Source organism: Apodemus sylvaticus, chromosome X, assembly GCF_947179515.1.
Source record: "Apodemus sylvaticus chromosome X, mApoSyl1.1, whole genome shotgun sequence".
NCBI classification, from domain to species: domain Eukaryota; kingdom Metazoa; phylum Chordata; class Mammalia; order Rodentia; family Muridae; genus Apodemus; species Apodemus sylvaticus.
In genome coordinates, this window is record NC_067495.1 from 7,341,923 (window position 1) to 7,357,868 (window position 15,946).

Consider the following 15,946-nt stretch of genomic DNA (forward strand, 5'->3'; position numbering starts at 1 on the left):
TTGTTTGTTTGTTTGGGTTTTTTTTTTGTTTTTTGTTTTTTTTTTCCGGAACAGGGTTTCTCTGTATAGCCCTGGCTGTCCTGGAACTCACTCGGTAGACCAGGCTGGCCTTGAACTCAGAAATCCACCTGCCTCTGCCTCCCAGAGTGCTGGTATTACAGGCATGCGCCACCACCGCCCGGCGGCAATAATCATTTTTTTAAGGTACTGTTGCCACTGACATCTTGGCCCACCATATCTGTGTGGGTTTTGAAATTTTGCCTCTCTATATACAAAGAAAGGAACTCAGTACACTAAGACTATATATTTATTTCCAGGACATAGACAAACACAGCTGTCACGGCTCAGTGTTGAGACTTGCCAAGCATCTACTTTGCAGACACACGGCATGTTTATTGGCCTAATCACCTGATGGCCCATTAGGAACCTACACCTTTTGTGATCAGCTCAGGCTGGTTCTACTGCCAACAATGGGAGGGGGTGACTGGCTAGTTTTTTGTTTTTCTTCAGTAATAAGTATAGAAGCCAAGGCCTCGCCCATTTTAGGCAAGCACTATAAAACTGACCCACAAACCCCCAGCCCAGGGGACAACATTTAAAAGGCAACCTGCAAAGTGTTACCCTCAAGGCCAGGGCCTAAAGAGCTGTTGATTCCGAAGCTGACGAAACAGTCAACCTCTGCCCTTTTTCACATCACCACGAGAAAAGCTGATGTGTCCGGGGCCCTGGGTGAGACTTGGCATCTGTACCTTCACACACTGCCCACTCGGAGCCCCTCTGAACATTCACATGGATGCTGGCAGACCTTTGCCCTCAGGAACACAGTGGGATACCCTGGGCAATCTGAGTCCCCGTCACAGGTCCTTGCTGCTTTCCTCTCTCTTGGCCGCTGTTAGTCTCCATTCAAGCAGCTCTCAATAATTTCCACACCTAATGGAATCATCCCAGCTTGAGATGCTCTGCCCTGCTCACAAAGCATTTTGTGGGAACAGACACCCTTCCCACAAAAAAGAAGTGCTAAGAAAAGAGGACCGTGTGCTTCCTTGGACATTCACAATACATTGGAAACTCATTGGAAAGGGCTTCGAGAAACTGGTTTAACTTTAGCGTTTTATAAATGTGGTCCACAAACACACACCTTAATATAAGTCTGGCAGTGCCTATACCGAGGATCAATTGTGACTCATTAAAAGAAACGAATCTTTGTTTTAAATGCCTCTTAAAGCACACCTCCGACCTCAGCAACAACTACCTGCCTTGGATCTATGTCTTTTCCCCATTCCCTTTCTCTAATGCCCTGTCCACCTTCCTGAACCTTGTTGTCCCCAAGTCCCTGGGGATAAAGGGACAGAGAAATATCATGTTAGAAAAGACAGGGATTGACAATGTGTGGAACAGAGACTGAAGTAAAGGCCACCCAGAGACTGCCCTACCTGGGGACCCATCCTATAAACAGTCACCAAACCCTGACACTACTATGGACGACAAGAAGTGTATACCAAAAGGAGCATGTCGTGGGTGTCTCTGGAGAGGCCCTGTCAGAGCCTTACAAATACAGAGGCAGATGCTAGCAGGCAACTGTTAGACTGAGCATAGGGTCCCCAATGGAGGAGTTGGAGGGCAGACTGGAGTAGCTGAAGGGGTTTACAGCCCCATGGGAAGAACAATTATTTCGGACACCCAGACACCCCAGGACTCCCAGGGACTGAACCATCAACCAAGGGGCACACATGGTTCCAGCCAAAAATATGGCAGAGGAAGGCCTTGTAGGGCATCAGTGGGAGGAGAGGTCCTTGGCCAGGTGAAGGCTCAATAGATGTCTCAACAAAGGGAAATCGAGGGCGGTGGAGGTGGGAGTGTGTCGGGTGGAGGGGCATATACGTGGAGGCAGGGGGTTGGAGGAAGGGTTGGGGGTCTTTGGGGAGGAGGAAATCTGGAAAGGTTTTACCATTGGCAATGTAAATGAAGATGATATTCAATAATAAAAAAGAAAGTAGATGTTAGCAATGATATAGATAAAAAGAAAAAAAAAGAAAGAAAGAAAAGACAGGGTTGGGTTTATGGGCTCCTGAGGCAGGAGCTGACAAAGTTCCTAGGCCTTAGCCAATTGGGGCCTACTTTAATTTAGGCCTGTGGGCCCTGTTGCCTGAAGTAGGAGAGTTACTTCCCAGGAACTTCCATTTCTCATCTACCCTCCAAAGGGCCCATATTCATTCTCCTCTTTTTCAATGGATGCCCATGTGAGAAAAGCAGAAATTTATACCCACTCCAGTGGCATTTCCCAGAGCTCTCTGCCTAGGGCTATCTTTGGTGACAAACTGTTTCTTCCACCCTCAGCAAGGACTTTAATTACCAATCCCATTCCTATTCCCTGTCCCGTTACTACAGACACTTCTCATGACAGCCAAGCAAACGTTCCCCCTTTTGGGCAAAGTGGTTTGGGTCACTTCAGTGCGGCAGTCAGTCCCTCTGCAGGCCCAATACCACATACTGGGCCAGGCTGAGCAAGAGGCCAGAGGTGAAGAGAAACGTGGCCTTGTAGCAGAAGACCATCACTCCATGGGACCGAAAGCTGTCATTCAACGAAATGTTGACCAGCTCCCAGGTGGTGTTGGCTACCTCCTCCACAGGGGCCCTTGGGGCCAGCAGCTTGGAGAGAAGGCTGCTGAACCTGCTCACAGTGGTGGCCACTGGCTCTGGACTCGGGCCTGGACTGGACGTGGTAAAGTTCAGCTCCTCAGGGTCCACACAGAGGCCATCAGAGGAGCGCTCAAAGACCACCTGGCTGAGGTCCAGGCCGGCCACAGAGCCCGGGGAGGCACACGCCACATCAGCCACGCGCCCAGAGCCCTCCATCCAATCACGCAGCCACTCCAGCTGGCAGTCACAGCGCCAAGGATTGCGGAAAAGGAAGAGGCGGCCCAGGAAGAAGCCTGGCTGGAAAGCGGCCCAGGAGAGCATAGTGAGCCTGTTGCCGTTGAGATGCAGGGCCAGGAGGCCCGAGAGGTTCTGGAAGGCGCCTTCCTCTACAAAGGTGATGCTGTTGCGGTCCAGGTAAAGCAGCTCGAGCTCTGCCAGGTCAGAGAACCAGGCGCGCGCCACGCTGCCCAGAGCGTTGCCACCCAGATTGAGGGTGCGCAGACGGCGAAGGCCGCGGAAGGCGGCTGCGGGCAGCGCGGCCAGCAGGTTGTCGTTGAGCAGCAGGTCCTCCAGGGAGCCACAGTCGCCAAAGGCCCCGGCATGCACTGCGCGCACGCGGTTGGCCTGCAGGCTGAGCGAGCGCAGCCGCCGCATGCCCAGCAGCGAGCTGGAGGCCACGGCCTCGATGCGGCTGCGCTCCAAGTGCGCGTGCGTCAGGTTAGCCAGGCCCCGGAGCGCGCCGGGCACCCGGCGGAAGAGATTGTCGAAGGCCGTGAGCTCGCGCAGGGCGGGCAGCTCGGCCAGGAGACGCTCGGGGATGCTGAAGAGGCGGCAGGCCGCCAGGTCCAGGCGGCGTAGGCGGCCCAGCGCCGCGAAGGTCCGCACGTGCAGATAGCGCAGCTCGCCGTTGTGCGCCAGGCGCAGCTCGGCCAACCGCGGCAGGCCCTTGAAGGCTCCGGGCGTGATGAAGGACAGGTTGTTGTGGCGCAGCGACAGGCGGCGCAACGACGGCAGCGTGCCAAAGGCCCGCTCGCCCAGGATGCGCAGGCCATTCCGGTCCAGATCGATGGAGGCCGCCTCGCACGGAAACTCAGTGGGCACCCGCTGGAGGCCCGCACGGTCACAGCGCACTGAGCAGCCACGCTCCACGTTGCTGCAGGTGCAGGCCGCAGGGCAGGCTCGCACACAGGCCTCGGTGGCCCGGGTGCAGGGCAGGCTGAAGACCACCGCTAGAGAAGAGAGAGGCCAGAAGAAAAGACAAAGAATGATCAATAGTCAGAGGTCACCCCGGTAGCAGGTTGCAGACCCTCCACTGAGTCCTGCCGCCATCAAACGGCCTCTTTCCATCTGCTTACCAACACAGGTTCCCCCACCCGCAGTGCCCTCCCCTTTGCTTTCTAATGGCCTTAATCACCAGACACTTACTACACCCGGCTTGGTTCTAAACTTCCATATAATACAGAGAACACTGTACGCCTTTAAAATATGACTAGCGTTGTGTTAGAAGCGGGGCTCGTGTGGGACAGACCACACCAGGCCAAAGCAATTCCACGTGGCAGAGGTTTATTGAGGGAGAAGGCAGCAAAGGTGGCAGCGATGAAGAGGAGAGAGAGAGAGACAGACAGACAGAGAGAGATCAGAAGGGTCTGCCTTTTATTTGGATTCTGACTAGCCACTCGCTGGTAAAGATGGGAGGTGAGCCAAGTGGATTCTGGGAGTGTATGGCGGTTGCCATGGCTTCAAGTGTGCAGGTCGCTGTTGCCTAGGTGTGATGTCACTGAATTTGGAGCTGATCCGGATACCAACAAGTAGGGTTGTTGATTGTGTGGGTAGTATAGTGACACTCTCTGGGGGTGTCACTATACTCCACCTTAAGGCCTGTGCTCCCCAGTGCAGTAACCAGTAGCCACATGTGCCCCAGACCCTTAGAAATGTGTCCAGCCACTTGAGCCCTCCAAGTGTACAGAGGATGAGGATGCCAAAAAGTTAAATAGTTCATCAATGATTTTGTACGGGTTACATGTTGAAATGATAGTTTTTGGATGATACATAGTAATGTCAGATGTGGCTACTTGGGAAATGTATTTATGACTGGAGCTGTGATACATTTCAATTCAAGTCACTGGCCCCACCATAAGAATTCAAGTTTTGACCCACAATGAGTCAGTTAAGGCCTGTGTAAAAGGAGGAATTAGAGAAGGGGTGGAGCATGGGGACTTGGAAAAGCCTATTATTTCCTTCTTAGTCTTTAACAGCCACTTAAAATTAAATATTAAGGATAACCTCCAATCCCAGTGATGGCAGAAATAAAAAACTAAAATGTACAGAATGAACTCTCAGACAAGTTTCATTTGGAAGGAAAAGAGGGAGAGTGCTGTTGTGGGAGATCCAGTTTAGACGCAGACACAGCAAAAAGAAGACATTTTACTCTGGGTGGTTTGAGTGGTGTGGGACCTAGTGATTTGTTGTTGTTGTTGTTAGTCACCAAGATCAATGGTTGGTGAGTCACCCTGTAGGATTTCTTGGTATCTTGTGATAAGGGACAAGCACATACTATATATTGTCTATAAGGCAAAGGGACTCTTGACAGGTTATCAGGTTATGAATTAAGAGCATGAGAACCTTTTGTTCTTGTCCTCATGAGGATCCCTATCTGTCCCACCCTGACACACACACACACACACATACACACACCCGCTGCCCACCATCTTACTTTATTTTATGCCCGTGTATAGGTGTGTACATGCAGAGGTCAGAAGACAACTTACAGGAATCAGTTTTCTTCTTTCTATCATATGAGGCCCCCGGGATCAAACTTGGTCACAGATTCACTTACCGGCTGAGCCACCTCACCAGCACTATATGGCATCTCATGTTTCAAGGTCAGCGTATATTGAATACACTGTCACTGGCCTCCTATATCTTGAAAGAAATGATTATGGACACTATAGAGCTAAGTTCCATTCACCAGCCCTCACTCTCGAGAAACTGTTTTACATCATACTGGGAAAGAAAATTGCTTACAAAATTTCATTCCGAAAATTCAAGTAAATGATCAAATAAAGTCATCAAAAATCTCCCCTCTTAAATGCAAATCAAAACAACACTGAGATTCCACCTCACACCGGTCAGAATAGCTAAGATGAAAAACTCAGGGAACGGCAGATGCTGGCGAGGATGTGGGGAAAGAGGAACACTTCTCCATTGTTGGTGGGATTGCTAGCTGGTAAAACCACTCAGGAAATCAGTTTGGTGGTTCCTCAGAAAATTAGACATAGTACTACGTAAAGGCCCAGCCATATACCCAGAAGATGCTCCAACATATAATAAGGACACATGCTCCACTATGTTCATAGCTGCCTTATTTATAATAGCCAGAAGCTGGAAAGAACCCAGATGTCCCTCAACGGAGGAATGGATACAGACAATGTGGTATATATACACAATGGAGTACTATGCAGCTATTAAAAACAATGAATTCATGAAATTCTTAGGCAAATTGATGGAACTAGAAACCGTCTTCCTGAACTAGGCAACCCAATCACAAAAGAACACTCGTGGTATGCACTCACTAATAAGCAGATGTTAGCCCAAAAGCTCAAAATAAACAAGTTACAACTTACCAAGCTCAAGAAGAAGGTGGTCTTAAGTGAGGGTGCTTCGGTTCCTCTAGAAAGGGATCAAAATAGTCACAGGAGCAATAAGGGAGACAATGTGTAGAGCAGAGACTGAAGTAAAGGTCACCCAGAGACTGCCCTACCTGGAGATTCATCCTATAAATAGTCAACAAACCCTGACACTACTATGGACAACAAGAAGTGTATACCAAAAGGAGCATGCCATGGTTGTCTCCGGAGAGGCCCTGCCAGAGCCTTACAAATACTGAGGCAGATGCTAGCAGCCAACCATTGAACTGGGCATGGGGTCCCCAATGGAGGAGCTGGAGGATGGTCCAGAGGAGCTGAAGGTGTTTACAGCCCCATGGGAAGAACAATGATTTCAGTCACCCAGACACCCCAAGACTCCCAGGGACTAAACCATCAACCAAGGGACACACATGGTTCCAGCCAAAAATGTGGCAGAGGAAGGCCTTGTCAGGCATCAGTGGGAGGAGTGGTCCTTGGCCAGGTAAAAGGCTCAATAGGTGCCCCAACAAAGGGAAATCGAGGGGTGGAGGTGGGAATGGGTCAGGTGGAGGGGCATATACATGGAAGCAGGGGGTGGGAGGAGGAGTTGGGGGTCTTTGGGGAGTGGGAAATTGGGAAAGGTTTTACCATTGGCAATGTAAATGTAGACGATATTAAATTTTAAAAAAATATGAATGGCCGGGTGGTGGTGGTACACGCCTTTAATCCCAGCACTTGGGAGGCAGAGGCAGGCAGATTTCTGAGTTCAAGACCAGCCTGGGCTACACAGAGAAACCCTGTCCCAAAAAACCAAACAAACAATAAAAAGACATAAAAAAAAAAAAGTCTCCCCTCTTTCAGTATGGCTGTCCCTGACAGCAAACAGGATATAGTGCGGCCTGCTTCCTTGTACAAAGCAGTGGTCCCAAGCCTAGTCTGAAGCTGGGGATGTAGCTTGGATGGTAGAAGTTAACACACATGAATCCCTGGGTCCCATCTGTAGCCCTGTATGAACCAGGTATGTGGTACATGCCTGTAATCCCAGTGCCCAGGAAGGAAGGCAGGAAGATCTGAAGTTCTAGGTCATCTTCAGCTACATAGTGAGTTCAAGACCAATCAAGGATACATAAGACCCTGGAGAAGAGAGAGGAGGGGAGAGGAGAGGAGAGAGAAGGCAGCACTGACAGATGGACCATTTTCATTTTCCAACCAAGTGATTTCAGGCAGTGTTCAGTTTCACAGTTTGTAAAGAAAGGGGGTGCCCAACTATAAATTGACCAGTTTCTAGCAACCCTCCCCCGATTCTGTCATTTGGTCCTTCCCATCACATACACAGTACTTTGGCTAAGTCCCTGTGCAGCTTGAAGGCATAGACAACACAGGAGTGTGCTCGACTTGCTTGCTGACACCCCTGAGGGCTTGCTCAGCTTCCAGTTCATCTGGTGGGAACAGTCAATGGTTTCCCAGCTACGCCAAAGGGAATTTAGCACTTTCAGACTTGTCTTTGAGTGTTCAACTTTATTATACTGCTGTTGGGGAAGCTTGATATAGCTTCTCATTCTCCCTAAATACTGTGAGATAGATTCCAAGCTACCAGTATTGGGCATCAGTGAGCTTAGCTTAACGGCCCCAGCTAAGCTGTTTGCACAGGTTTCCTGAGAGCAAAACATCTTGTGGCTTAGCTTGATTCCTGTTTTCCCGCCAGGTGTGGTAGTGCCTGACCTATGGCTATAATTTTTTTTCCTGTTGTTCTTCCTGGCCTCTGGTACATATTGCTGGTCCCTCATGCTTTGGCATTCTCCTTACTGAAAGACCCGTGTCTGTGTTTTCTGTCAATCCCCCAGGCCTACGCCTGATACTTGATACCATGTCAGCGCGGGCGCTGTCATACCAGCAATATTCTTAGAACTTATACTGTTGGACTGGCTGTGAATAAGATCTCTTGTTGATTAAGATATACCCTGCTAAGGAGGCAGGGCCAAAGATACCTTAACTGCAGACCTCTGTAGAACAGAGGAGTAACCTGTTCTCATCAACCCTTCCAACTAGGTCAAGTTGAAGTATCACATTTCCTTACCAGCAGTTCTTCATTCGCCTCTCTTCTTTCTAATTAAGAAAAGTACACTCTCAATCATATGACTCATGTTTCTCCTGCTGAACAGCCAACATTGTTCCAAGCACACAGTATGGCTCAATAAATGTTTGCAAAAGTAGATGGAATTGACGCCTTCCTTTATGAACTTCTTGCCAAAGAATGTCATTTGTTTTGAGAACTCTTTGTAAACAGCTGAGGATTATAAGAAAGTGGCTCACACCTTCCTGTAACACCAGATCTAGTAACTCATATTGTTATTATTGCCTATAATATATGATATGGATTATCACAACTGGTGTGTATAATTCAAGAGATCAAAAAGATGGTTGCTAATGTTTTCAACATGCTTTTAAGACACATAGCATGAAGCTTTCCATTGTATATTGCATCATTTCACCCTGACTCCCCCAAGATAGTTCTCCCTATGTAGCCCTGGCCATCCTGGAACTCACTCTGTAGACCAGGCTGGCCTTGAACTCAGAGATCTGCCTGCCTCTGCCTCCCAAGTGCTGAGATTAAAAGCATTCAGCACCATGCCCAGCAACTGTATATTCCCTTTTACAATTGAATATTTGAGCCATGTTGTAATAGTTTAAATCTAAAAATATGTCTCAAAACCTCATCCAGTGAAGGCTCAGTTGCCAGCTACTGGGCTTTCTGATCAAGTGATTGGATCTTAAGAGATGCTTCATAGCTGAGTGGACTGTTAAGAGATGGGAGGAAGCCGGGCGCACACCTTTGGTCAGTTGGGAGGCAGAGGCAGGTGGATTTCTGTAAGTTTGAGGTCAAGGTGGTGGTGGCACACACCGTTGGTCCCAGAACTTGGGAGGCAGAGTTTGTGAGTTTGAAGCCAACCTGGTCTTCAGAGTGAGTTCCAGGACAGCCAGGGCTACACAGCAAAACCCTGTCTCAGCAAAACCCTGTCTCAAAAAGTGGGGGGTGGGGAAGAGGCAGAGCACTGATAGTCTTTGATTTGACTATCTGTCTCACTTTGTTTCTGATGGCCATGCCTGTGATGGCAAGCAGCTCTGCTCCACCAAACACATCCAACACTCCGTGCTGCTTCACCACAGGCCCAGAGACATAGAAGGGATGTGAACTGATATCTCTGAAGCCATGAGACACATCATGCATGTGAGTTTTGTGCCCAAAGAGGACAAAGGAGTACATCTGATCCTCTACAGTGGAGTTATAGGCAGTTGTGAGTCACCTGATGTGGATTCTGGAAACCAAACATCGGTTGTCTGGAAGAATAGTTGATTTTACCACTGAGCCAGGCATTTTTTTTTTAAAACCAGGGTGAAAAAGGAACACTTACTTTACCATGTAGATGTATAACCTATTTCAAAAAGTAGATTACAGTTTATTTTAAATTGCTACAAAGCATTCAATACATCACCATCAGAGACCTGGTTTTGGTCTCCGAGACTGATAACCTTTGGAAACAGTAATTTACTGGATTAGTAAGCAAAACAAATGAAATCAAGTCACTTCTCAAAACAGACAAAAATCTCCAATGTTGGCTTACCAGGTATGAAGTCTAGGTATGTGATTAGTAAGCCAGAAAAGCAGGGTATCAAGAAAAATATTTAAAATATAATAATAACATATTGTGGTCAGTCCATCATAGCAGAGTATCTTCCATCACGTGAATATTTCTGCTAATAGTTACAATATACCCATAGTTATTGCTACAAGGAGATTACAAAGAAAAGTCTATTTGGGACTGGAGAGAGATGGCTCAGCGGTTAAGAGCACTGACTGCTCTTCCAGAGGTCCTGAGTTCAATTCCCAGTAACCACCTGGTGGCTCATAACCACCTGCAATGGGGTCTGATGCTCTCTTCTGGTGTGTCTGAAGACAGCTACAGTGTACTCATATACATAAAAAAAATAAATCTTAAAAAAAAAGGAAAGGTCTATTTATGGGCAAGCTAACCAGGACTTCAGATTGGAGTTACACGAGAGCTGTAATACTCACAAACCCAAGCTAATTGCATCAAGATCTTCAGGGATAGGACCAGGTACAGGTATTTGTAAAGCTCCAAGGGGCTAATTCCGTTATGCATCCAAAGTAAGAAACCAAGAACCAAGTTTATAATAATGGGATTTCATCTGTATGGATGGATGGAGAAATGTTACAAGATATACTCGAGTGACCACTGGGTGGCTAGCAGTTCCAAACTGAAGTATACAATCAAAGGTGTTGTAAACAGGCGTAACAAGCACCTGAACAGTAGTGCTCATAGAAGTGTTACATCCAAAAGACAGAAACAACAAATACACATCAACGGATGAATGGATGAACAAATGTGGCATATCTACTCAAGTGATAGACTTTTGGTAGTGTATGTGCATGTGCTGTATGCATGTGTGTGTGTGTGTGCATGTGTGTGTGTAGGACAACTCATTATGAATGTATCCCTCAGTCAGCACTGTATTGAGACAGTTTCTTACTGAATCTGGAGCTCTCCCATTGGGCTAGATTGGCTAGTCAGCAAATCCCAGAGGGCCTCCTGTCTTTGCATCCTCAGCCCTGGGATTACAGGAAGTAATCTTTCAGCTCCTGTTTTTTACGCGGGTGCTAGGATTTGAACTTGTGTCCTCATGCTTGTGTATCAAGCAGTTAACTGGCTGAGCTACTCTTCAACCCTTGCTTTCAGAGTTCCTGTATTTCTTTTGACAGTCCTGCTCCCCATGCTTGCACTCATTAGCCCCATCTTTCCCTGTACATTCTTTTAACAGATTTATAATAAATGCTTCCTTAGTAATCTTAATATGAAGCTGTCTATGGACCTCCTCTGGAGGTAAATGAAGCTAGACAACAAGCTATAGGAAGGTAATGAAGAACAGTAGAAAGGGCAGGTACTTCTCGAAATACACAAAGCCTTCCTTTTCTCACCTTAATTACTTAACAGACAAGTGATTGTTTAAAACAAAAATAGCACGGAATTGTGGAGTTTATAACATACATGACTGAAAAATATGGCAGAGTAACATAAAGGGTGAAAAGAGACATGAATTAACTTGTATAAAGAACTTCAGTCTACGAGGATCAATGTCAGACTCTATCAGGGTAGTAGCCTGGATCTGTGGAGAGGCTGAGGCAGCTATTCCTCTGACCTGGGTAGAGACCTAACATTCCGAGCTGCCGTAACGTAGAAGGGTTCATCCAGTTGAGCTGGATCACCTGGCCAAGGGGCTACCTCTCAAGAAGACAAGCTCACCTTAAACCATACTAAAAAGATGGAAGAAATAATTATCCCTTTAATGATGTGATAGATAGATACTATCCTTTTTTATTAGATTTATTTATTTATTATATGTGAGTACACTGTAGCTAGCTGTCTTCAGACACACCAGAAGAAGGAGACGGATCCCATTACGGACGATTGTGAACCACCATCTGGTTGCTGGAATTTGAACTCAGGACCTTCAGAAGAACAGTCAGTGTTCTTAACCGCTGAGCCATCTCTCCAGCTCCGATAGATACTATTCCTATAGTATACTTTTCCTTCCCATAATCCACAGCCTGTCAGGCCAGCAGCTTACAAGGCTAGCAAAGCCATGCAGCTTCTTCGGGCTGCCTGCTTTTCTGAATTACTCAGAAAAGTGTAACTTTTTCTCTTCTTCCTTCTGCATCCACTCTAAGCATGCTTTTTTTTTTTTTTAATACTTTGGACTCATTCAGAGCTTGCCTGGTTTGGGTTTTTTTTTTTTCCTTTCAAAATATAATAAAATTGTTCTTCAGAGTCTGTTCTCAATTTTTTTTTTTTTTTTTTTTTAGATAGTCTCACTATACAGCCCTAGCTGGTCTGGAACGCTATAAAGCAGGTTGGCCTCAAACTCACCAAGATCCACCTGCCTTAGCCTTCCAAGTGCTGGGATTAAAGATGTATGCCACCATGCCCAGCCAAATAATTTTTATTTATTTATTTTTTACTTCTTCACTTTACATCCTGCTCACTGCCCCACTCCTGATCACCCCTCCCCTCACAATCCTTCCCCCATCCTCCCTCCCCTTCTCCTCTGGGCAGGTTGGGACCCTCTGGGTATGCCCTCCTACCTGGCACTTCAAGTCTTTGTGAGGCTAGGCACTTCCTCTCCTACTGAGGCTAGACAAGGCAGCCCCAGCTAGAATAACATATCCCGCAGACAGGCAACAGCTTTTGGAATAGCCCCGGCTCCAGTTGTTCGGGACCTGTATGAAAACCAAGCTATACATCTGCTGCATGTGTGTAGGAAGGGCTAGGTGCATCCCGTTTAAGTTCTTTGGTTGGTGGTTCAGACTCCGAGACCCCCAAGGATCCAGGTTAGTTGATTCTCTTGGTCTTCCCGTGGAGTTCCTATCCCCTTAGGAACAAGCAGTCCTTCCTCCTACTCTTCCATAAGGGTCCCCAAGCTCCATCCACTGTTTGGCTGTCCGAGTGAGCTGCTAGGGGGAGCCTCTCGGAGGACAACATGCTCCTGTGTGCATCCTCCTGATGGAGGTGGAGGAAAGGTGGTGGGAGGATTGCCAACGGCTTTTACTAACAAGACTAAGAACCCTGAAAGGGTGCCCCAAGTGCTCCTGTAACATTTAACAACCCCACCCTGACTTCCCAAATGTATGGTAACAAGATTAATTCAAGGTAGACCTGGACCAATTGGACCTGCATATTGTAAGCCCCAGAAAATAAAAAGAATCTCAACCCCTACCTCACACCATGCACAATGAGCAAAACACCAAGAATAGTGAATGTAGGGACTACAGAGACACATGGCATATGGGTGACATGAACATGTATAGTGACACTCGGGTTTTATGGGTTTCTTTTTCTCTCCTAAGAACCAACTTTTTTAAAACTTTGAAACACTATTTCACTTGTAGTTCCGGCTGGCCTTGAACTCATGATCCCCTTGCTTCAGTCTCTGAAGTACTGAAATTACAACAAGCGTATACCGTCATGCCTAGGTGTGATAATCAGGTTTAATACATGTTTGTTCATAGATTCATAAGATCATCTCTTTGACTTTGACAGCCTTGCACCTAAGCCTTATTCTCCTGGAGGTGGGGCTAAATGGTGCTTATTTTTGTTTATCTTTACACTAAGCTTTATTGTCGTCCAGACCATTCATATAATCTGAACTCCCGTGTCTAACTATGATATGAAAGAACTGCACTTTCTGACCTTTGAGGGCGCCCCTGGCACTCATTGTCCGTGGCTCTATAGCAGCCGTTACCAAGCACAGTTTCTAAGAAAACATGCCCCACTCAGAGTCCCACGGGTCTCTGCTGCCTCCCGGCAGGCACAGCTGTTTGCACCATGGGTGAACACTTTGATGTAAGCAAATCTAATTGGATCCATTCCTTCTCCATGAAAATGAAATAAGACATAAGGCACTTTGCTCTCGTGGGTGAGGCCTGTCTAGCTTTGGGGCTAGGGTCTGTTTCAAAGCCACATGTGATCTGGATGTAGTGATACCAGCCTGAGATCCCAGCACTTGGTGGGTGAAGGCAGGAGACTCAAGAGTTCAAGGGCATCACTGGCTACATAACAACTGTGAGATCAGCTTGACCTACTACATGATATCCTGTCTTAATAAGCAAAACCTGAAACTAACAAGAAGCAGCATGTGATGCAAAGCTGTGGAGAAGCAGAAGCCAAGGGCAGTCTGAGGAAGGCAGGGTGCTGTCCCTCAACTAAGAATGTCGTAACAAAGTGTCCTAAACCAGGTGCATTGCTGGAAAGACACATTGCTTGTGGTTCTGCAGGCTGGGAAGGTCAAGATCAAGGCAGATTCAGTGGCTGATGAGGGCTGGCTTCCTGTATCATAGACAGCCATCTTCTTGATTTGTCCTCATGACAGAAGAACTGTCTGGCACACAGTGCACATTTTAGATCCCGACACTAGGGAGGCAGAAGCAGGCCAGTGAGTTCCAGGCTAGCCAGGAGTACATAGTGAGACCCTGTCTCAAAATCATCATCATCATCATCATCATCATCATCATCATCCCAGGCTTGAGAGCTCCTTTGTGACCTGTCACCTCCCAGAAGGCCCTCATTCTAGCCCACTGGGAATTTGGTTTCAGTTGTGATTTAGGACTACAGCTCAGACATTCAATCCATTCATGTGCAGAGAGAGCAATAGATCTGAGTTCCCACAAGGCCCTGTTATAACTTCCTATGTTAGTTCCCAGTTCCCATTTCAGAAATCCATTCAAATCATCTGCACGAATAAGTGGATTTCTGTTCTTTACAATGAAACAATCTGTGTTACAGTAAACATTTGACAACAGAGATGACACCTCTAAACTACTCGTTCGACATTTACCTAGAAGGCAGCATTCTCCTGCCTGACTTTCTCTTGAAGTTCAGGCCCAAAGTAAATGACCTAGATTTGTCAAGCAGATAGCCAACAAGATTTGGAAACAGATGGAGGCGTCAGGCAGAAACCATTTTCTGGACAGAATGGCAGGACATTTGACTTCCAGATTTACACACTGGTGAAAGAAAAAAATCTGCATGATGGAATTGCTGACACCCAGCACCTAACAAGTCTCCTATATGCACATGTATGCACTAAGCAGCTGGAGTCTTACCTCCTGATAATAGGCATTTTGCCTGTCAGTGAAGTTTCCAATCAAGAATGCTAGGAATGTAATAAGTTTCTGATTTGCTTCCGCAGCCTAGAATAGGTCCTATAGTTTGCAGCCACCTCTCTCTCTCTCTCTCTCTCTCTCTCTCTCTCTCTCTCTCTCTCTCTCTCTCTCTCTCTCTCCAGGTATGTGCCACAGTAGGTATATGGAGGTCAGATGACAACTTGTGGAAGTAAGTCAGTTCTCTTCTTGTAGGATTCTGATTGGTCAGGCTTGGAGGCCAACACCTTTACCCACTGAGTCATCTGGCCAGTCTTTGTAAGAGTCTTAAGCAGCAGCCTAACACAGCTGCTATCCCCTCCCCAAGAACTGTGAACACCTCACCTTGCCCAGGAAAATGACCTGAATTTAGAACCAAAAAGGAACCTTCCTTGACAGAATATCTGTAAGAGTGAATTAAGAAGTCTGAACAGTTCTGACTTTTCCATGGCCATGTGGAGGGTGGGCTCTCTCAGAACCAGCAGTGGTGATTTCAACAACAAATCTCCTTGGCTGGCCTGAGCCAAGTTCCTTGGGGAAACGTTGGCCAGAAGAGCCTATTTGCCCAATTAAGATCAAGATTCGTTTGTGAGAATAGAAAGTCAAGTCATCTGTCTGTTGCTTAGCAATATCTTCTCACGGCAGTATTTTGGGGATGAATCCATCTGGATATCAGGGAAGGTTTCGTGCTTCCCCCTTCAGTCTAAAGACTAGGAAGGGGAAGACAAGAAATGCTCAAGAAGGGGCCTGGCATATTCAGAGGGGGGCATTTGCAAAACATTCCATGGTCAAATCCTCTCCCCGAGGCCATGTCCTTCTGCCCCACTTCTCTGAGACAGAGTCCCCTAGACTGCCCAGGCTAAGTCTCATCCCCACCTCGATCTGTTCCCTTCTTTCTTTCTTTTTTTTTTTACATTTTTATTTATTCTTCTCTCATACAGTACATCCCAACTGCAGCCTCCCCTCC

The 15,946-nt window shown here is 47.0% G+C and overlaps 1 protein-coding gene across 1 annotated transcript in view; it reads right to left on the bottom strand.

Moving 5' to 3' along the window:
- Positions 1–2,349: 2,349 nt before the first annotated feature.
- Nyx (nyctalopin) overlaps positions 2,350–15,946 on the bottom strand; it is a 30,050-nt gene continuing 16,453 nt past the window's right edge. The window contains exon 2 of the mRNA XM_052171586.1: positions 2,350–3,869. Coding sequence (XP_052027546.1) covers positions 2,461–3,869 — 1,409 coding nt within the window. The 3' untranslated portion in view covers positions 2,350–2,460. The remainder of the gene's footprint in view (positions 3,870–15,946) is intronic.